At 38.0% G+C, this 22,650-nt stretch overlaps 1 protein-coding gene across 1 annotated transcript in view; it reads right to left on the bottom strand.

Moving 5' to 3' along the window:
* The window catches only part of ABCA13 (ATP binding cassette subfamily A member 13), a 458,452-nt gene that overhangs the window by 99,313 nt on the left and 336,489 nt on the right, over nt 1-22,650 (bottom strand). Inside the window, exons 42-43 of the mRNA XM_075557314.1 lie at nt 21,210-21,297; nt 7,952-8,060 (exon numbers count right to left, since the gene is read on the bottom strand). Coding sequence (XP_075413429.1) covers nt 7,952-8,060; nt 21,210-21,297 — 197 coding nt within the window. The remainder of the gene's footprint in view (nt 1-7,951; nt 8,061-21,209; nt 21,298-22,650) is intronic.

Below are 22,650 nucleotides of genomic sequence, written 5' to 3'. Positions count from 1 at the left end.
ATGATCTATATGGAATCTTAGTGATAACAGCAACTCAAAAGATTAGATAAGAGCCTTGGGAGACCGTGAATTTGTGTTAATGAGGGTAAGACTGATTGTATAGATCACATAATGGTATCAATGTCACTGAATGGGACATGTAGAAATGGTTCTTTTGGCATATATTTTGTCATGTATGGTTTTACAAGAATAAAAACAGTGAAAGAGTCCCTGTGTGCAAAGTTCTCCCCTACTAACTGGAAGGTTGGTCATTTGAATCCTTCTAGAAACTCCTTGGAAAACAGACCTGGCAGAGTACTTCCAAAGATCGTAGATTGAAGTACTATAAAACAGTCTACTTTGTGTACATGGGGTTGCCACCAGCCTGATCTTAAACTATGGTAACTAACAGCATGCTTTAAAAACAATTTCCTGGGCTTAAGGGTTCTATATAACTGTATGTGTCTGCCGAACGATCTTTAATACCACTTTTTAAACAATTTCTAATGACTCAAAAAAATTAACAAAATAGTATGTGAACAAATCCAAATAGAAGGATTCTTAGATGTATGATGAAGAGACTCTGGTTTGCCTCCTCTGGATATATCAGAAGAATCACTAAGGAAGGATACGGTTGATACACTGGAATGTCAACAAAAATGGGAGAAATACCCCATGATATGGATTGATACAGTAACTACAACAATGGGCTCAAAAATGCAAACAAAAGTAAGGATGCTCCAATGTTTTGTTGCAAAGGTCACCAGGAATCATAGCTGACCTGCTGGAAATTACCAGCAGCAACCAGGAACACACATGAGATCCACGCAGTTTGCAAACGGAGACCCAGTGCAGAAGAACGGCATTCGGGCTGTCGGCAGAAAAGGCATTGACTCAATGCCATTGAGTTGTCTTTCTGTTTTGTTTGGTTTATTTAAATATGGCAGCAGATGAGCGAGCAGACACAGTTCATGCAACAAGCTTTAGGTTGGAGCCCTCAAAACATCTTTCTGGCACAGTTGAATTTCAACCATAGCCTCCTGGATTTTGTCTCCATCTTGGTGGTGGGAAGGGTGGACGCACTGGCACAAATGCCTGAAGTCTGGCTACTGCACAACTCGCCTTTCCCTCAGGAGACCAGCACTCATCAAAAACTCAGAAGGACGACGGCTATTTATGTGGAGATGGTGTTAGAGTCCAATAATTTCACAGAGTAAAATATTTAAATATATTTGGAAGGAGCAACTGCGTCCTTTGTTGTCTCTCACCAGGCCCTGTGGATTGGGTACAAGGAGCATGCCACACGGTGTGTCCAGGGGTACACTCTCCACAGCCGTGGTTCAGCAGAACATGCCGTGCTCAGTGTCCCGGAATGAGAAGAGGTTTCTTTTGTGACCAGGCAAGCTGTCCCCAGCTGGAGTCTCAGATCGCAATAACTCCTTCTGTGATCAGGTGCTCTGAGTCTAGCATCTAGACCCTAGACATAACTCTAGTTGTATGTGGGGAATCTTTTTTCCTATCAAGGATCATTTAGATATATAAGTATACAGTATTTACAGGCAATACAACAGTATCAACTTAAAATCAGTCCGATCAAATTGGTCAAATATTTAATTAACATCCCTAATGTGATATGGGAAAGTTTGTTCTCTTTGGTGAGGCATGTGACGGTAGCTGGTATTCCAATTCTTGCTGAGGACTGTAGTCTGAGTTTTTTACGGTAAGTTCTTCAAGTCCTCCTGGATTTTCAGTCAGCAGTTATGTCTCCTGCATTTTGCAGATTGTTTATGAGCCTTTCAGCAACGTTGATGCCTCCCTCCTTCTTCAGCATACAGTCCAGATTCTCAGACTACTGGCTCGGCCTAGAGCTTGAATAAGAATGGTGAAAGTACACAATCCTGGTGTGTGCCGACACTGACTTTAAACCGTGCAACACCCCCTCGAATTGTACAAAAGACTGCCTTTGGATCAATGTACAGGTTCTGGATGAGCACAAGAAAATCCTCTGGAATTCCTTTTGTTTGCAGCTACCAAGGTTGGTTATGATTCGTGCAATTGGATGACTTTCCACGGGGGGCAAATCACAAGCAAGCAGTTCCGGGAGCTCTCGTTTCACACAAGAGTGCTCACGTCGGCAATGGTAGCCCCCTTTCCATGTCCCTTTCTGCATCTGGCAGTTCTCCATGATGTGTTGCTACTTTTTTTTAAATTAATTTCAGAAAAATTTTGCTTCATATTAATGGTATTGTTTGATAATGTCCACATCTTGTTGGGTCTACTTTCTTGCATCCAAATATGGACCTTGTCCCATTGGCTGGCAAGGTAGCCGCCTTCCAAATTTCCTGGTATTTCTTTCCATTGGTATTCTGTCAATTCAGGGAACTTTGTTTTTCACCAATGCTTTAGTGCAGTGTGGACTTCTTCCAATATTATGTTTTTGGATCACCTGGTACCTCTTGAAATGATTGGATGTCAATTATTTTTATGAACCAGTTTCCTTTCATCTCCTTTTAATGCTTCCTGAATCATTCAATATTTTGCTTGTGTGGTTGTGTTTAGGTGCTGATGGAATGTTGTGACTCATGGTACCTCTCCGTACAACAGAAGAAAAGGCTGCTTACTCCTGTACCATCCTTTAGGATCCATCAGTAGTGCTGCTCTAGGCTTAAGGTTTTTCTTCAATTCTTTCAGCTTGAGATGTGCGGAGTATATCATTCCCTTTGGTTTCCTAATTCCAGGTCTTTGTACATTTCATGATAATACTTTATCTTTTCAAGCTATTCTTTCAAGTTTTCTTCCCAGCTCTTTTACTTCATCCTTCTATTCACCAAACTACTCTGCATTCCACTGCACCTTCAAGCGTCTTTTCTGACATTCAGGTTGGCCTTTTTCTTCCATTCATGTCTTTTAGTTACCTTTTACTTTCTTCGTGTATGATGTTCAGGATATCATTCACAGCTCATGGGGTCATCAGCCACGAGTGTTGAATGCATCCTGAAATTGTCAATAAATTCAAGTGAAATAGACTCCGGTTGTATTTTCAGTCTCATGGATCGTTGTAATTTTCTTCAACTTCAACCTGAACTTATATATGACCAAGAGATGCATTTTCCAAAGTCAGTCTCTGTCCTTACTTGGGTTGCTTATATTGATCGTCTTCATCATGTCTTCCTACAGATGTAGCCTGTTTGATTCATTGTTATTCTATCTAGTGAGGCCCACCTGTTCCCTTGCGTGTTGTTGAGAAATGGTGTTTGCAATGAGGACCACCGGCCTTGTAAAATTCCATAATGAGATCCGCAGTGTAATTACTATCATGGAAGCCATATTTTCCAACCACTGATCCTTCGCTTTTGTTCTAACTGCCACAGTCCAATCTCCAGTAATTATCAAGTAAAATCATCTTAATTGCAGGTTTGATAAATTTCAGACTAGAGAAGTTGGTAGAATTCTTCAACATCTTCATCACTGGCTCACTGGTTGGCTGTTAAATATGAATAATCATGGCATAAACTGGACTTCCTTGTAGAAATATAAATATGACCCTTTAGACCTTGAAATGTTCTTTTGGACAATGAACATGACCCCATTTTTCTTGTATTTGTCATTTGTAGCACAATAAACCACATGGTTGTCTAACTCAAAATAGGAAATACCAGTCCATTTCAGCTCGCAAATGCCTAGGATATTATTCCTTATTGTTCTGTTTCATTTTTTACAACTCCAATTTTCCTAGTCATGTTTGCATATTTGACATTCAAATTATTAGCAGATGTTTGCAGCTGTTCCTTCTCACTCTGAGTCCTCCATCAAAAGAGATGCTCCATCAGTAAATGAAGGTCCCCAAAGCTTTGCTCTATTCATGCATTTAAGGTTGACTCTGCTTTGAAAAAACAACTCTTCCTGTTGTATTTAATTGCTTTCAAATCTCAGGAGTTTATCTTGGGGCACTATACTTAACAATATTTCACTGCTTTTCACAATATTTTCCTTGGATAATCCCTAACAAGTCGATAGCCTATTTCTTTCCCCTACTATGCCCTTAATCTGGAAAATCCACTGAAGCCTATTCACCAGGAGTGAACCGGCTTGTATTTGAAATACTGTTGGTGTTGTTTCTAGGAACACATCAACATGCAAGACACCACAGAATGACAAACTTGCATATGAATGGTGGCAAAATAATATAGTGCTTTACATTAAATTACTAGATATTATAATTTACTCTTTATTTGGATTAGTGCTTAGATTTTATTTGTATCTTGAAAAGGGGGGGAATGAGTTAGAATGATTTAAATAAGTGATATCTGTGCCTTTTTAAAAAAAGATACACGAGTATTGAGAGAAAGAGAGAAAACATTATATTTCCTGAGACTCTTTGGGGTCCACTGATACAAATATTAACCATATGTTGAACATATTTAACATCACAGTCACACACTTAAATATTTCTCTGAGTATCTTCACACAACTGTCTCTTACTTCCTAAGATAATAAAACTTAAGGAATTTACAGAACCAAAGGAAAAGAAGGTGCATGATTACACACACACACACACACATACACACACGTTTTACAAAACTCAATACTCCTAGGAATATGAGTTTCCTAATTTTCTCTGTGGATGCACATGCCTTGCATGAGTGTGTTGTGTGTGTGATTTAAATTATCATTGAATTTAGGGGAGAGACTGATTATGGTAGAGTAATGGGCTGGGTGGTTTTGGTAAAGTTCAGACTACCAAGAAAAAATATTTTATACATTTCAAGAAAGGGGATCACACTTCACCAATCACTGACTCAATGGTGAGTCACTACCGTCTACCCCTACTGTTCCTGCAACTTTAAGAATGCCTATTCAAAGTGCACGTTTCTTATTTTTTCAATCAAATGAGATTCTTTTAAAGCAGTATGTTCTCAAGGATAAAAACCAGCAAAGAGGAAAGGATGAGAACACAGAATGAGTGGAGACAGTGAACACACAGCAAGAGTGAAACGAGTGCTTTCACATCGTAGGGATTGCAAGCAATATCACAAGACAAATTTGTCTGAACGGTTGAAAAGTAATTCACTCTATAAACTTTTCCCAAAATCACAATAAATATATATTTAAAACCAGATGTGCATTTCAGAGCACTTGAGTAACTTTGTTGCTTAATATTCTTATTTATATTCTCACCCTTCTTTCCCAAGAACTGGCACACAGAGATGTATAAAAGTATATAAATTAGTTTTGTCATTTGGTATTCTCTATACTTACACCTGCGTGGTTTCTCAACTCTCTGTATTTGGCATTTGTAATATTCTCATCTGTGTCTTTATTCAATATCCATTTGATAGCAACATACCGAACATGTCTCCTACTTCAGTAGGCCCTCTGAGGTCATTACCCCTTAAAATGTATGTATTTGGGGAAACCAACACTCAGATGTCTATAAGTAACTTCACCAAAAACAAAAACCATACCTTAGCATCAATACATGCTAAATGCACTTTTAAAGCTAATTCACCACAAGTCATCAATGTGATATTAAAGAGTAAAATGTTTCATTCAATAAAGAAATTATTGAGAGAAATGCAGGAACTTTTCTCCCTATAAGGCATTTTGATGGCTTTTTCTATATCTCTTCCTATTAATTTCTCCTGGGAAGATATTTTCTCCATATTAATATTATAACACTTTTATTAAGTAATAGATATAGAAATTTTAAAAAGCAATTAGGTAAAAATAAAATGAAATGAAACCATAATCTACCCAAAGCCAATCAGAAGTAATCATTGTTTATAATCAGATATGTTTCCCAGACTTTTTTCTATGCACAGATATTATTTTCATTGAACTCTGCTCTGAAGTGTATTTCATGGGATATTTTTAAATAAACATTTTATTGTAATATACATGGAGATTTACAGAGCAGATCACCATCTGCTTTCCAAGTAGCAATTCATACACATTTTGTTTCAGTTCAACCATTTCAATCCCCTTAATCTAATGGTTCAAGGTGTATTTTATATTTTCCAAATTTATAACAGAGTCCTTTCATCTCCATGATGGTGGCATGCACAAATAAAATTAGAGTTGCTATGTGGATTTAAACAATAAAATACTTCTAGAGAAATTTCCCTTCTTTCAGCATATGTTGCTGAGCTGAGCACGTTCCGGAGCACCCAGGCAGCAGAGCACCAGGGAAGGAGGGAGAAGAATTGCCATTGTGGAAAGCAGTGCCTCGAGTCATGTGAACTTATTCTTGAGCAACAGGCTCAATACTGAGGAAAATACACAATTTCAATGGACAGTACTTTCACCCCTTCTACATATTTGATGTGTCAAGTAATTTGAGCTTTTTCCTTTCCTTCCACTGAATCCTAGTCCCCTACCTCTTCCAGCTTTCTCAACTTTCTCATTAACTTCTCTAGGGTCATGCTTGGCCATGTCTCAGTTTTCTCTCAATTGTGAGCAACAACCTAACTGATTATGAGATTGCTACCTGACCTCCCACTATTAAACAATGGCTTCCAAATGATTCTATCTAACATACTACCATACCGTTGATTACATCATTTTCATTTCCAAATGTTGACCATGGCTCTATACTCTCCATTGTATTAAGTTCACACTTCTTATCTGTTCCACCTGTTCAGTCAAGACCATCCAGAAGTTGGCTGTAAATGATCTCAGATAAAGGAACTATTATCCATCTCTACTCACCATTATGAGGTAAAACTGGAGAATATGCTTTGATTTCTCTGCACTGATAATACTTGGCTTCAGTCAAACATCTGCCCATTATAGAAGATCCACTGTTCATGACGCCTTAATGCAACTGTCCTACCCATGCCTACCATTAGTGGCCGCCCAGTTTGACATAGTGAAAACAGCAAAAGGTTTGGTGCTAACTAGACCTAGAGCCAACGGGCTCAAACATCAGAACAATGACTGGGATGGTGCAGTGCTAGCTGGTGTTCTGTTGCACAGCCGGTGTGGCTAGCAGTTGGAAGCTAGCCAATGGCACGGAACAACCGCGACAGGTGTAGAGCCCAATCACATCCCACTGCTGAAATCTCTCTGTCACAGCTGGTGGGTGATTTTGCTTCAGTTTCCTGATGAGTGAAGTGGGCAAATAGTGCCAACTTACATGGATATGTAACTTAAAGGATATATAATCTATACAGTTTATATTACCAATGGTAATTCTAAAATAATTAGTGTCACAAATTATTGTAAAAATGATAGCAAAGGAAAAATAAATGTGGAAAATGAAATCAAATTTGGAACAGTTAATAATATGAGATGATTATTTGGCATTCATTTCTCTGTGGACCATTGTATAAGAATAGTTTGTAAATAAACTATGGAAATAGCCTGTTGCTACTCATATTTTTGTTTTCTTTCTTTTTAAAACTGAAATTGAATTAATTTGCTGATCAAAACTTATCCAACTAAAACCTACAAGCATTCCTAAAATTAAACAAATTACTCTGGATTCAAAAATGAACCTGTATAATTTATCAAATTAAGAAGACATAGACAATTGATAGTCAATGTAGATAAATGGTGAATTGAGAGTACAGCAAAAATCAAAGTGAGATGTTCACTTCCTCAATAATAATGCATACAGCTAGTTACTTTCTATAACAATATTCCATATACCAAAGTCTTCCAAGAGTTGAAATTATTCTTATTTCTATATTGTTCAGGTGATAGAATAAAATAATTTTAAAAGAAGGCCCTCAAGTCACCTTTTATTCTCATTTTATAAATGAGGCCATAATTCCAAGGCAGAGATTTCTAGTAGCACACAAATAAAAGCAAATTGAGCCTATGATGTTATAAATATTCATTAATTGACTTGCCAAATACAAACTTCTCTACTATTCTTCATATTTGTTATACAGGCTTCTCTGCTTCTTTCATATTTAAAAGCATCCTTGCATCAAAATAATGAACTATAATGCATGAAAAATAACATTACCATATTTTCTCCAGTCCACGGAAGGGGGTAAATGTTGCCATAAAATAAGGTTGTTTAGATGATTTAAGTAGGAAGGTAGAGAATGAAATCCTTTCTGATTATACCACACCTAAAAAAAGAAAGATAATTTAATGTCGCTCATAAAATTAGCTCTCCGGCCCATTTTAGCTATTCTTGGACAAATGGAATGCATATGTCAATTAGCTTCATCAGCACCTGAATGCAGTTCTCAAAATAATGTGCCTTCCTGCATAGCAGTGAGCAGTAAATTCCAGTCTGCTAATTTTATATTTATCTCAAGCATATAATTTATACCTAAAAATAGATTTACTTTTGCCAGAACAAATGTGAATGTTGCTATATAATTATTTCCTCACAGGGAGAAAAGAACTCACGCCCATCATTTTTTTTAAATCTTTCTCAATTGGTAAGTTAATGAAATTTGACCTGCAAATTAAAGGCATGGAATATCACCAGGAAAAAAATAAGATTACTTTCAAACTAATAACTGAACATGAAACATTATTTCTTAAAATAGCTGGCACTGAGCATTTGTTGAGCACAGAGAATAAAGTAGCATACCTGTCACATAAGGGAAATGTGAAGGAGAAAAAAGGTCAATGATGATGTTATTTAGATTAAGTTAAATATTATTAAAATTACTAACTCAACCATCAATATCTATATTTCAATATTTTAGTGAAAAATAGGAGAAAAGTATTTAGTTTGGAAACATAATTCACGCATGAACCAGTTTCTTTTAAGCAGTTTTATTGGCGTATAATACAGATACCATACAATTCAATAGTTCAATCCTATCTAAAGGAATTATATAATCATTACCACAATTTTAGAACCCTTTCTTCTTTCTGTACTCATTGTTATTAGCTCTCCAGATCTCCCCAAACTCCTACCCACCCCCAAGAAATCATTAATCCAGTTATTGTTGCTATAGACTTACCTATTCTAGATTTCATATACAGCAATCATACCAAAGCACTAAAAAATACAGATAAACATGGAAGAAGCACACCAGCCTGTGTGATCACGAGGTGTCGAAGGGGTCAGGTATAAAGCATCATCAGGACAAAAAATCTTATCATAGTGAAAGAGGGGGGTAGTGCGGAGTAGAGATGCAAAGCCCATTTGTAGGCCACTGGACATCCCCTTACAGAAGGGTCTCGGGGAGGAGACAAGCCAGTCACAAGCTGTGATGTAGCAGAGATGAAACATACAACTTTCCTCTAGTTCCTAAATGCTTCCCCCCCACAAATACTATGATTCCAATTCTACCTTAAAAATCTGGCTAGCTCTGACTCTCACTCTCACTCTCACTCTCAGTCTCACTCTCACTCTCACACTCACACTCACTTACTCTCACACTCTCTCTCACTCTCTCTCATTCCTTGAAAAAAAAGAATAAAAAAAAATCTGGCTAGACCAGAGGATGTCCACTAGTACAGATAGGAACTGGAAACACAGAGAATCCAGGGTGAATGATCCCGTCAGGACCAGTGGTGTGAGTGGTGATAATGGGAGGGTGGAGAGAGGGTGGGTTGGAAAGGGGGTACCGATACAAGGATCTACATATAACCTCATCCTTGAGGGTCAGACAACAGAAAAGTGGGTGAAGGGTCAGACACTGTAAAATATGACAAAATAATAATTTATAAATTATCAAGGGTTCATGAGGGAGGGGGGAGCGGGAAGGGAGAGGAAAAATGAGGATCTGATGCGAGGGGCTTAGGTGAAGAGCAAGTGTTTTGAGAATGAAGTGGGCAATGAATGTACAAATGTGCTTTACACAATTGATGTATGTATGGATTGTGATAAGAGTTGTATGAGCCCCTAATAAAATGATTAAAAAATAAAAACAATAACAAAATAAAATAGAGAAAGACTTTACTTAAAAAAAACCTAGAAAATATTAAAAGCTAGAATTGCTTTTAAATGGGTCAACATGGAAATCAAATGGTCAGCTGTTAAAATGTAACCATATTACATCTGCCATTGTTCACTTGCCGGTGCATTCTGCAGAACAGCAAGGCTGTTCACAGCCCTTGCTCTATGATGCGGGGGTTTCACTGCAGGCTTACTCCATCTGCATCTCCACGTCATTGTTGTTTAAATTGAAATAACGTATACGGTTCAAAAGCAAGTTCAAATCAAACATTAAATTTTAACCTACGTCTACCGTAATTTCTTTGCAATACTCTCTTTCTGAAAAGAAGGCTATTCACATACCTGACTCTGGTTAGAGGAGAGTCCACTGAGACTTAATCTGTGGGTTTTTTTGTTGTTAGAAGTCACCCAGTTGGTTCTGACCCATAACGGCTCTATGCACAACATAACAGAACACTGCCTGGTCCTGTGCCATCCTCATTATTGTTCCTATGCCTGAGTCCACTGTTGCCACCACTGTCGATCCAGCGCATTGATGGCGTTCTCTTTGGCACTGGCCTCCTCTTGGCCAAGCAGGATGCTCCATTCCAGGGACTGGCTTCTTCTGGCGCTCCTTCCCCTGATGGGGTTACTCAGTGTGTCTGTGCGTAGATTTTGCAAATGGATTTGGGGCTTCCAATGCCATTCATAACCTTCTGAAAACCACAATTTAAGCTCTAGTACCATTCTCTCCTCCAGATTTGGACTATATTATATACAGTCCTTGGACCATACAGGTTGGTGTTCTTCTTCCATGTAGACTTAGTTGATGCCTACATGACTGTCTTAAAGCATAAACCCTGGGCACCCCATTTGCAGAAAACTATGGGTGATACTGAACACCCCAAATCCATTTGTAGAGTCCTATGTCGATGAAGCCTCTATTGAATTCCTTCTGATCATTAATCAAGAATGTAGATCATCTTGCCCTCAGGCAAGTTCATTAGAAAGATTTTATCCTCTCTCTCTCCTGCCAGATTCCTCCCCACCAAAACCTCAAAGGAAACACAGTGTTGTTGAGTTGATTCTGCGCGTATTGACCTTACAGGACAGCGGAGGGATACGCCTCTGGGTTCTAAACTAACTCTTACAGGAACAGAAAGTCTCGTCTTTCTTCCTCGGAGCAGCTGGTAGTTTCAAACTGTTGCTCTTGAGGTTAACAGCTCAACTCTGCTACCAGGACTACCCTCAGGCCAACCCATGGAGGGGCAATCTCTCTGAGGGGCTTTCCTGGCTACGTCCTGGATGGAGATCACCACACTGAGAAGAGTATGGGACATCGCATAGTCATTCAGGCATGACCTGAAAGTCTTAGTCAGAAGGCCCTGGACAAATCGTGCAGGCATTTTGCTCTATATAACATAATGTACGTGTCCCAATCATAGTCCTGTTCCCTATTCTGTAGTCCCACCTGTAATTGTTGTATTGTTCTGCCACCAGTCGTAAATTTGTGACAATTTCCTTTGCTCCATGCTTTAATTAACTAGCTTCCTAACTGTGAATGATTTGATGCCATTTTGGCCTTGTGTGAATGTTCTCCATCTTCCAGATGATGTGCCTTTTCCTTGTCTTTTTTCTACCCAAAGCAATATATGTTCTTAAACTGTGTTTGAGGTCCTGATCTCTTTTGGAAGCTAAAACATGGCAAATAATTACAAATTTCAGTGACATCAATAATAAGCATTCATTTAGCTTCGCGTTTGCAGAGTTCCATTACTATAGACTGCACCTGGCTGAGCTTGGCTAGGTGTACTCTCTGCATGGCTGGCGACCTGCCTCAGCAGATGTGATAAGTTCGGGCTGCCTCTCCTTTGCTTTATTATTATTTTTTTTCTGCTGGGAATGTTTTCTCTGAAGCACTGGAATGGGTTCTGCAGGTTGGTTGGGAGATTTCCTTCCTGACCGACTCCAACCAGGAAATAATCAGCACCAATATAAGAAAGAGGAACTTAATCTTTTAGGATAATATTACAAGGACCACAAAACAGAGCCTGTGTCACAAGACACAAGCTCCTCACAAAAGCAACTAAGTAGCTGTAAAGGAAACTCACTCAATAGATATTCAGGTCCATAATGTCCTATCTGCCAACAGAATATAGGCGCCATACTGTTTCAACTTATAACCCGCCAGTCTCCATGCTGTGGCATCAACTCTAGCAGATAGGCAGTGGGGGACTCATAAGACCAAGAAGGAAAATACGGTCACTTGCTCTTTCTGAGGGTGCACACTCTAAAAAGTGTTTGGACTAAAAAAAATAAAAATAAAGTGTTCTGACGAAATAAGCTAAATGCTCAAGATGTGGATGTTATAACTCGTGAAGTTGTGATAAGAGACTTTACAGTATAATGAATCATGCATTAAACATATTTTAATGCAAATTTTCCATTTTCCCTTCAAAATAATTATGCAGAGCATGCAGAATCTGCCTTGGGAAGGGACCCTAAAGGCAGAAATGAAAGACTTGTCATTAATTACTGTGTTATGTTATGACCTGGCATGGCTTCAGTACCCAGTATTTTTTATCACAATTGGTTATTTTTTATACTTCATTGCAATAGTATGATGACTCAGCTTTTTGGGAAGAGCTTCATTTCTGCTTCATAAAGGCTCATATACAATTCATCTGCACTCATATGCTGGCAAAGCACATGTCAGAAAACAATACAAATGCCAACAATCACCACACAAACATGGTAGTGCAGAAAATAAAATAGATAAAGTGAGATAACCAAGCACCGCAAATGAGAATGTTTGGGCCTTAAATAGATTGAAAAGGTAAAATATCATTCAAGACAATAAAGTGATCCTTTCTCCAAACTAGGGAAACTTTGATAATAGTGTCATAGAATGTTTTAAACACTAGCAAATGTATGTTAGATTATCCCTATTAAACCATGAATCTTGATATTTTCATATAAAGCTACAAATCTTCTCACATCCACTGCTTGCAAAGGAAAGCAGACATGGATCAATGTCAACCGAACGCAGAATTTCTGAACAGATCCCACAAGGCCCGTGATCACTTTTGGCAGAGATCACATTGTGGAAAGCTTCTTAAAGGACCTGTGGTCCACAGAGTGAATCTGGAACAGACAACACTCTTCATCATCATTAACTTTGCTAGTTTGGCATAAACCATGAGAAGCATGACAGAGTAGACACACTGGCTTTCTGCCCTCGCGTGTTACTGTTTTAGCTCTCCCTCGTTGGTTCAAATCCATAGACGCCCTACAGAAAACAGTCCCGCGCCGTCCTGAAGCGGCATCATCGGATTGGAGTTCATTGTGGCAGACATTATACCATCCACTTATTTGAAGGTCTAATATTTTCGTTAACCTTGTATTTTGTGGTTGTTGTGGTTGTTGTTGTTAGGAGCGATCCAGTCAGTTCTGACTCATAGTAACCTTACGTACAACAAATCAAAGCACTGGGAGTTCCGGAGTCACCCTCACAATCTTCCTCTGTTTGAGTCCATTGCTGTAGTAACTGCATCCATCGGTGTTTGAGGATCTTCTTTTCCACGCACCCTGTCTTTCACCAACACGCTGGCCTTCTCCAGAGCCGGCCCTTCCTGTTGACACACCCCAGCTGTGTGAGATGAATGCTCACTATCTTTGTCACTTCTACGGAGAATGCCTGCTGTATCAGAAGGCTTGAAAAGTGACTTGAAATTTAAATGATCTTTTAATCCCAATTATCTGTGAGCTTTTTGAAGCCACCTGTATTTTTTGCCAATACAGATTTGTTCATTCTTCTGGAAGACAGTGGTATATTTAATATTCTTTGTCAACACCATAATCCAAAGGCATTAATTCTTTTTCAGTCTTCCTTATTCATTGTTCAGCTTTCACATGTGTATGAAGCTATGGAAAATATCATAGATTGGGTCAGGCACACCTTACTCCACAGAGTAACGTTTTTGCTCTTTACAGTTTTTAAAGCAGTCTTTCGTGGCGGATCTGCCAAAATAGACTATGTCATTTGGTTTCTTGACTGCTACCTCCATGGACTTTGATGCTCAATCCAAGTTAAATGACAATTTTAACTTTTTTTCACTTATCATGATGTTGTTTACTGGACCAGATGTAAAGACCTCTGTTTTCTTTATACTGAGTTGCAATGAATGCAGATAACAGAATTTGACCTTCATCAGAAGGTGCTTCATATCTGCTTTATGTTATCGTATTACATTTTAACCTTACTGCATATCTGTCATAGTCAACTTTGCAATGCTCTCATGATGATAGCAAGACTATTCACATCCCTCAAGAATGGTCAGAGAGGATTTAACACAGACTGAATCCATGTGAGGAACTTGGAAATGGATCGTGGGCTTCCACAGTCATCCGCAGTCTTCTGAAAACCTTGTGTTCACAATTTAAGCTCTGATACTATTCCCTCCTTCAGATTTGGATTTTATTATCTACAATCCTTGGATCACACAGGATGGTGTGATCATGTGGACTTTTACCTGTGGGCTTAATTGGTGCCTTACTTAGATGGCTGTTTGTTTGAAGATTGACATCTGCTAATCTTTCTGTTAGCTGGTTTCCTCAACATACTTCGCTATAGAACCTATATCTTCAAGGATCTCTTCATGAAGGTGAGCATCAAGCAAGGCTCTCATATTGGGACTAGAATTAAATGTGAGTTTGAAACCTCTATCTATGGTTTACATATGTCTCTGCTTCATTTTAGAGACATCATTATCATTTTATGAAAGAAAACTGTATAAACCATTCCTCTAGAGCATAATATAGTTTAATGTCATTAAGTTAGCAAATGGTTTAGAATTTAAAACACTGTTGAGAAAAGGAAATTATACAAGTATAGACTCACTTCTGACAGCAAAAAATGGATTTTGGACTTATACAGATTAAACTCAAGTGACTAGACACTAGTTACACAAACAGGGGGTTGGTGATCCGGTAAAACTTTCAAAAACACTCATTCACAGAGGCAGAATCATGCCCTCAAGGTGAATACATTTAATAATAAGCAAAGAGTGCATTAAAATAGTTAACATACACTAGTCACAAGGCACCATTCATTGGGCTCTCTTGAAGCAAGGGATACAAACCAAAGTACAAAGACCACTGAGATATTTATGGTTTATTGTGCCCACCTGGCTGATAAACATATGTGGGGTTAATTGAAGGGCAGGGAAATTAGTGGCTCAGTGAGTCTCACCTTTCTAGTACTCAGGTCTCTTGCTTTGTAATGGTCAGACCAGATGCAGCTGCCTTAGCCAGTTCCCTGCTTCAGGTGGCAAGGCTCACTTCCTGCAAGACATCCCCAATGAGAAGCCACATGGACCTACCCCGATGCATCCCTGGGTACCGGGGCAGCTGTGTGAAGACCCCTGCCGGCGCTGAGATGCTTACACATTCACTAATTTGACTTTCCTCCTGCAGTCGGCATCCTTGTATATGTTTTGTGAGATGGAGGAGGACTTTGTGGATTGGTGTCAGACATATGGGCTAATGTTGGACTTGTGGGCTTGGGCAGCACAAATAACAGTCTTGCTTTTCAATATTCTAAGGAGGTCTTGTGCCACAGGTTTACACAATACAACAATGCCTTGTTTGAGTTCTTGACTGGATTCCATGATTGTGGATTCAAGCAATATGAAATATTTGACAACTACAATATTTTATCTGGATATCATAATGTGACATTTGTCTAGTTATGAAGAATTTGGTCTTTACATTGAATTGTAATCCAAACTGAAGGCTCCAATCCTTCACCTTCATCAGCAAGTTCTTAAATCCTCCTCACCGTGCAAGCAAGGTCGTGCCATTTGTATGTTGCAGGTAATTAATAAACCTTTCTCCAATCCTAATGTTACCTTGTTCTTCATATAATTCTGCTTCTCTGATTATTAGCTCCGCGTACAGATTGAATAAGTATGGTGAGAGGATACAACTCTGTCATCTTTCTTGATTTTAAATCATGCAGTATTCCCTTGTTGTGTTTGCATAACTGTCTCTTGATCCGTGTACAAATTCTGTGTGAATACAATGAAGTTTTATGAAATTTCCAATTTTTCTCAAGGATATCTATAGTTTTTTATGGAACACACAGTTGAATTCCTTTGTATAACCAATATAACACAATAAATATCCATTCTCTGCTTTCAGCCAAGATACATCTGACATCAGCAATATCTTTTGTTCCACGGTCGTTTCTGAATTCAGCCTGAACCTCTGGCAGCAACCTGTCAATATACTTCTTTAAAATTTTACATGTGATATCAGCAATATTGTTCTATCATTTGGGAAATCTACTGGTTAACTTTTCTTTGGAATGGGTACAAATATGAATCTCTTCCAGTCAATTAACCAAGTAGCTGCCTTCAAACTCTCTCTGTATATTTCAGTAAGTGACTCCAGTGCTTGTCAACTGGTTGAATCACTTCAATTGGTATTCTCTCAATTCCTGGAGTCTTATTTTTGTCTAATGCCTTCAGCCCAGCTTGGACTTTTTCCTTGAGTGCCCTTGATTCTTGCTCATATGCTACCTCTTGAAATGGTTGAATATCAATTAGTTCTGTTTAATACAGTGACTGTGTATTCTTTCCATCTTTCTTTGAGGCTTCCTGTACTATCCAATATTTTTCCCACTGAATTTCTAATATTACCACTTGAGGCTTCCATTTTTTGAATTCTTTCAGTTTAAGATATGCTGGGCACGTTCTTCTGTTTTGGTTTTCTAAGTCTTTAAATATTTCATCATATTTTACTTTGTCTTCTCGAGCTGCCCTTTGAAAATTTCTGTCCAGATCTTTACTGAATCATGTCTGTGATTTGCCTTGCTACTCTACAATTTAGAAAGAAGTGTCAAAGTCTCTTCTTATATCCACTTTGATCATTTCTTTCTATTTTTCTTTATAATGACTTTTTGATTTCTTCAAGTATGGTGCTTTTGATGTCATCCCCCACTTATCAGGTTGTCTGTCATTAGTGTTCAATGCATCCAATCTGTTTTTGAGATGTCCTTGGTATTCAGATAAGAGACTCAAAGTTGTATTTTGGCTCTCATGGACTTGCTTTAATTTTCTTCAGCTTCAACCTGAATGTGCGTCTGAGCACGTGATGGTCTGTTTACCAGTTGGCCCCGGGCCTAGATTTAACTGCTCATATTGAGCTTCCCCACTGTCTTCTTCCCACAGATAGTATCCGTTTGATTTCTGTTTATTGCGTTTGGAAATATCCACGTATAGTGTCAATTATTCTGTTGTTAAAAATATTTGTAATGAAGAAATCATCAGTCTTACAAAATTCATTAATGTAATCTCCATCTTCATTTCTGTCAGCAATGTTATATTTTCACACTACTGTTCCTTCCCTTGTTTGCCAACTTTTGTAATCAAATCGCCAATAATTTGTATATTTGATAGATTTCATATTGAAGATGTTCAAAAATTTTTTAATTTCTTCATTGATAGCTTTAGTGGTTAATGCAAAAATCCAAATAATAGTCCTGTGTGTGGGTGGAATTGTCCTCTCATAGACAGCATTACACGTCAAAGTAGATCTTGAAATATCCTTGTTGATGATGAATGTGACTTCATAGCTCTTGAATTTTTCATTCCTAGTAATAAACCATGTGGTTTTCAGATTCAAATGGACATTCCCAGCCCATTTCAGCTCTGTAATATTAATTCAATCTTCCATTTCTGATGACTTCCGATTTTCCTAGGTTAATACTTCATGCATTCCAAGTTCCAATTATTGATGAATGTTTGCAGCTCTTTCTTCTCATTTTGAGTCATGTTTCTTCAGCAAATGAGTGGCCTGAATCCTTTGCTCCTAATAGCTTTACTCAGACATCATTATGGTCAACTCTACTTTGAAAAGGCAGCTCTTTCTCAGTTATAGTTTGAGTGCCTTCTGACCCGAAGGGCTCATCTTCTGGCACAATCTCTGACAATGACCTGCTTCTTTTCATGAAATTTTCAGTATCTGATAATATCCCCCTACTATCCATAAGATTTTCAGTGTTGAATTTCTCCGAATTCCTTCCTCATAGTCTGTTTTAGTTCGGAAGCTCTGCTGAATCAGGTTCACTTTGGGTGAGCATGAATGTATGTGAAATACAAGTGACAGAGCTGCCAGCATCATCGTGACACACGGGCCATCACAGTATAACAAAGTGACAGACAAGTGGTGAGATATTGATAACATTGTTCTATGAGTCCCGCATACCTCTTATTAGGAACATAAGCATCAACTATATATATGAACCTCTTTAGATGGAATTACAGGAATTAAACCAATGACAACTATGAATACAGTATGGAGGAGTTCAAGAACCTCAGTCAATCATGGAGCAGATCAGCAAGTGCTTAAAGGTAAGCTCAAATAGGAACTAAAGGAAAAAAATTTAAGATCCACCAGATGCAACCTATAACCTTCAAAAAAATCCCACCTAAAATAAGGGGCAATTTCATGAGTAGATTTTACACATTGAACAGTAAATACAGATAACCAGACAAGTTGTAAGATGGCGTCTGAAACAATATAAAAGAAGAAAGACAGAGGCCGTTTAAAAGAGAAAGAAATGAAAAAAAGGAACTCAGAAGAGAGTTTGAGCGTTACTCTAGAACAGTGGTTCTCAACCTTCCTGATGCTGCGACCCTTTAATACAGCTCCTCATGTTGTGGTGAATCACCAACCATAAAATTATTTCCATTGCTTCTTTCATAACTACTTTTGCAATTGTTATGGATCAGGTGATCCCTGTGAAAGGGTCATTCAACCCCCAAAGGGGTCATGACCCACAGGTTGAGAACCACTGCTCTAGAATGTAGAGAGGCTAAAATAAAATGAGGGGGCCGGGAGGAAAAAGTTAGAATATAATATTTGTAGTTTTCAGACCAATATCAAAATTTACTCATAAAAAGCTAGAATCAGTGACTGAAATGTTAACCTAGTCACTTATTCTGGCCATTGAAAGAATTTTTAAGAAACCTGCTATTCCAAAAATAATAATAAAAATGGAAATAAATTTTTAATGGAAAAAGTGATGAAGCAAAAGAGCTGAACATAAATTTTCAAAGGGCTGTCTAAGAATACAAAGTAAATTATTTTAATGAAATGAGCAAAGACCTGGAGTTAGAAGCAAAAACATATTCCACATTCCTCAATTTGAAAGAATTGACCCAAAAAAATCAAGCTTTAAATTATAATATTGAAAGACTCCATAAGAAATACAGAACAGTGCAAGAAGAAAGGAAGACACAGAAACACCGTACCAAAAACATTTGGTTGATGTTCAACCATTTTAAGAAGGAACATATGATCAAAACTGATGTGTTTGAAGCAAGAAGTTCAAGCTACACTGAATGAACTGGTGGAAAACAAAGCTACAAGATGGACAGGACACCAATTAAAATGCTCCAACAAGCATAGTCCTCTGTAGCAAACAATTTAGAAGATCTGGCTCAATGACTGAAAAAGATACTTTTTGTGTTTATATCAAGGAAATGTGTTCTCACAAATATATGGATATTATCAAGCAATATTAATATTATACATAGGTAATTATATTCATATTACTAATTCTTTATTAATTGAATTGCATTATTACTAATTCCTTTTTAATGGATTTTGGGCTCACACTTCATTCTAGCCCCAATTTAGAACTATTAGTTCATATGACATGGGCCTGCTTGATTTTCACTCTAATGAAGAGATCACTGAAGATCTGTGCGGTAGCAAAATGTGGTGCAGAAACCAGAGAGTACCTGCCTATGAGAAAGAATAGTGTCTAGGTCAGAAAAGGCTGTTCTTGAATCAAGCAATCACCTAAGTGAGGGATCACCTAAGTCCATGTGGAAGAAGCACAACCACCTTTCTGTTCCACAGATTGTAAATAATAAAATCCAAATCTGAAAGAGAGAATGGTATCAGAGCTCCAATAGTGAACAACCAATTTGCAGGAGACTATGGATGACAGTGTAAGCCCAAAATTCATTTCTAGGGACGCACATGGATTACGTCTCTGGTGAATTCCCTCTGAACGTTGTCCGCAAACGTGAACACCCTTACTATCATACAGAAAGAAGATGCATCAGTTCGGTTAACGTGCAATGCTATATCCTTTGATCTTCCATTTGACCTAATCGAGAGTTGTTTCAGGCTCTTTTAATATTCTGTTTTCTTTTTGATTAAGGTTCTTCTGAGGGGTTTGTTTGTTTGTTTGTTTTTTAGTTAATGCTGTTGGGGTTTTGTTGTTGTTTGTTTCCTGTTTGTGCTTTGAATTACTTTCTGTATTTGACATAAATCATTATTATTTCATTAGCTATATGGTGAGTTTAAGAGTTGAGGCAGCATGTAGAGTATAAAGAAAGAAGCTCTACATAGTATTCTGTATCTTTAATGTGTTGGTACATAAATAAGGCGCCTGGCAGGTGCAGGGTTGAGCTATCATCTATGACCAAAAGACCAGCAGTGTGACCCCACCAGAGAAGAAACAGAAGTCTGCTCCTTTGAAGATTACAGCAGGGAACTCTCCTCAGTCAATTCTACTCTGAATCCAAAGTCAAACAATAAGCATCGGGTTGTTTGTTTGTCTGTGTTTTTGTTTTCAATGTTTTGCGTTTGTTTTTAACTGTGTCCCAGTTTCTCTCTCAATCAAACACAATCCTGTGTGCTCAATCATTGAAGCCAAAAGTGGTGAATCTTTAAATTTTCCTCATCTTCAGGTTTTGTGGACTTTTTTCCTTAGAAAGTCTCTGGCATCCACCAGTTCTCTCTATTACTGCTGGTAGATTTACCATTTTAATTCTCTGTCCTCTTTATACTTGAAACCTCTTTGATTTCTCTTTCCTAAAAATAGTGCTGGCAGGGCTGGAAAAGCCAAGGACCCTAAGAATAGTTCTGCATAGCTGCTGTTCTTGTCATGTTCACTTTAGACCCTTCTGCTCTGGGAGCTGAGGGATTCAACTCTGGGTATGGAAGGACTGCTTGGCTCTACGGGAAACTGGTGATATTTCCAGTTATCTCAGGTATAAGTGTCTTTAAATTTAGTGTATCACCGCATTTGGATCTATTAGATGGGTCCTTGTTTTAACATCAAACAACCTCTATGTGATAGTTTTATATAGTCTAATAAATGTTAATTTTCTATTTCAAGGGAATATTCATATTTCACAGCAACAAACACCAGAATTTGATGTAGTTCATTTAATCTCCCAAATAGATATCTGAATAGAATATGTTCTCAAAGCCAGTCTCTCTCTCTCTCTCTCTCTCTCTCTCTCTCTCTCTCTCTCTCTCTCTCTCAACACACACACACACACACACACGTTACCTTTGCCAGAGGTTCTGGTTTTGACAAATTTGAATTGGCATCTTCAGCTTGTTCAGAGACTTGCTCTCCAAAAGACCAACCTCCAAGCCTATCAACATTAAGCATTGTGTTAGTTCTTCCCTTGAAGAGTTCATGAATTTCCAGTCAGAGTACAAGTGTTTCATTACCAATTGCAATGGCCTTAGGAGAGTAGTTATCTGAACATTCATCACCTGTGAATTAACCAACAGCATGCTGCTGACCGTGCCTAGTATGCAGGAATATAGTAGAGGTATTGCTTATGTAAAAAGCATTGATAAAGTTCTCTACATCATTGTATACACATCTAAACTGACAACATTGGTAAATATCAGGCAAAGGTTACAACTTTGATCACTAGCACTATATTTTAATTAAGGCCATTCCCCTATAAACAAGTCATAACTAATAGATTTTTCATGATCTTTTAAGTAATCAAGTCTTTATAATATTTTATCTTTGCTAGACATGCTTTCTTAATACTCAGTGCAAATGCTGCCTTGCTGTGGAAGGCATCTCTGAACATGTCACTTGGGTTAGATATTCCTTCTCTTTTGGGTTTCACCATACCCAGCTCTTCATTGTATCATACACTACACTGGGTTTGAATAACCTATTTGCTATATGAAGCTATGTGATCTCCCCAAAGTCTTAAACATCATAAATAAAAGTATGTATTAGATTCCATGCCATGTTTTCTGGATAAAAAGAAAGTGAAGAATAATCTTATTCCAGAGTCAAGGCAAGCAAGGTCAAGTTAAAGATGGTTCTCTTCAAACGTTGAGGTAAAGGAATGATGACACAGTCTCACTTAGCTGAAATTAATTCATTCAACAAGTGTTAATTGAGTTCTATTTATGTGTCAGGTACTATTTTAAATTCAGAGGACCTAAATGCCTCCATTTTTTTTAATAGCCATACAGGTAGAAAAGTAATGATTTTAGAACACTTTTAAAGACCATAAAATGTGAGACCACAGAAAAGAAACTTGCAAATTACTTAAAGTAGGGCAGATGTCCCCACCAATGATCTGTTCACTTGCCATACTGTGATATGTTGCTGGTAATGAGGCCACCAGTATTTCAAATATCAGCAGGGTCACCTGTGATGGAAGACTTTCAGAAGAACATGACTTTCAAACTAAGATGGACTAGGAAGAAATGTCTGTCAAATCCGCTTCCCAGAATTAGTCCATGAAAACCCTATGGATCCCAAAATCGTGCAGGAAGTCCAAGATAGTTCAGCAGGATGTGCCACCTAGTCTGAACAATAACACCTCAAAAGAGTCAAACATATCAGTGGTCATGAAGGTGAGAAAAGACCAGGACTTGTTTCATTCTATTGTACCTAAGGCTGCTATGATTTGTAGCCAAATCAATGGCAACTAATAAGACAGGTATCCAGGGTGGGGCACTCTGGGTAC

The sequence above is a fragment of the Tenrec ecaudatus genome, chromosome 9 (genome assembly GCF_050624435.1).
Source record: "Tenrec ecaudatus isolate mTenEca1 chromosome 9, mTenEca1.hap1, whole genome shotgun sequence".
Lineage (NCBI taxonomy): Eukaryota > Metazoa > Chordata > Mammalia > Afrosoricida > Tenrecidae > Tenrec > Tenrec ecaudatus.
The sequence above is the reverse complement of the archived record's forward strand: the minus strand, read 5'-3'. Positions and strand labels throughout refer to the sequence as shown.